The 395-nt window shown below is 51.1% G+C and overlaps 1 protein-coding gene across 1 annotated transcript in view; it reads left to right on the plus strand.

Annotated features, from left to right (window-relative positions):
* Window positions 1-238: 238 nt before the first annotated feature.
* The window catches only part of EMH_0076240 (uncharacterized protein), a gene marked incomplete at both ends in the record, with an annotated part of 2,792 nt that continues 2,635 nt past the window's right edge, over window positions 239-395 (plus strand). The window contains one exon of the mRNA XM_013499706.1: window positions 239-393. Coding sequence (XP_013355160.1) covers window positions 239-393 — 155 coding nt within the window. The remainder of the gene's footprint in view (window positions 394-395) is intronic.

A 395-nucleotide genomic window follows, 5' to 3' on the forward strand; every position in this document is an offset into this window, starting at 1 on the left:
TTAGGGTTTGGGGCTTGTACCTCAATGAGCTGCTGCTGCCTCTTATGTTTCTCTTCTTCTGCGTAGTTTTCTTTTCTTAGAGAGTTTATATCATCCAGCTAGCTAGCCAGCTAGCTAGCTAGCTAGCTAGCTGGCTAGCTAGCTGTATCTGAATCCCTCTCTATCGCATTGCTTCCTGGGGGCCCCTGGGGGCCCCCCTTCTTCTGTCTCTACCCCTCCTAGCTGCACACACAAACGCATGCATCTTCTCCTTCTCCTCAGCTCAATCATTTCAACAAACAAACTAACAAACTGCAGCAGCAGCAGCAGCAGCAGCAGCAGCAGTAGCAGCAGCAGCAGCAGCAGAAGCAGCAGCACAAGAAGCAACAGCAACGGCAACTGCAGCATCGACAAAC

The sequence above is a fragment of the Eimeria mitis genome, genomic scaffold, assembly GCF_000499745.2.
Source record: "Eimeria mitis Houghton genomic scaffold, Emh_scaff4581, whole genome shotgun sequence".
Taxonomy (NCBI): Eukaryota; Apicomplexa; class Conoidasida; order Eucoccidiorida; family Eimeriidae; genus Eimeria; species Eimeria mitis.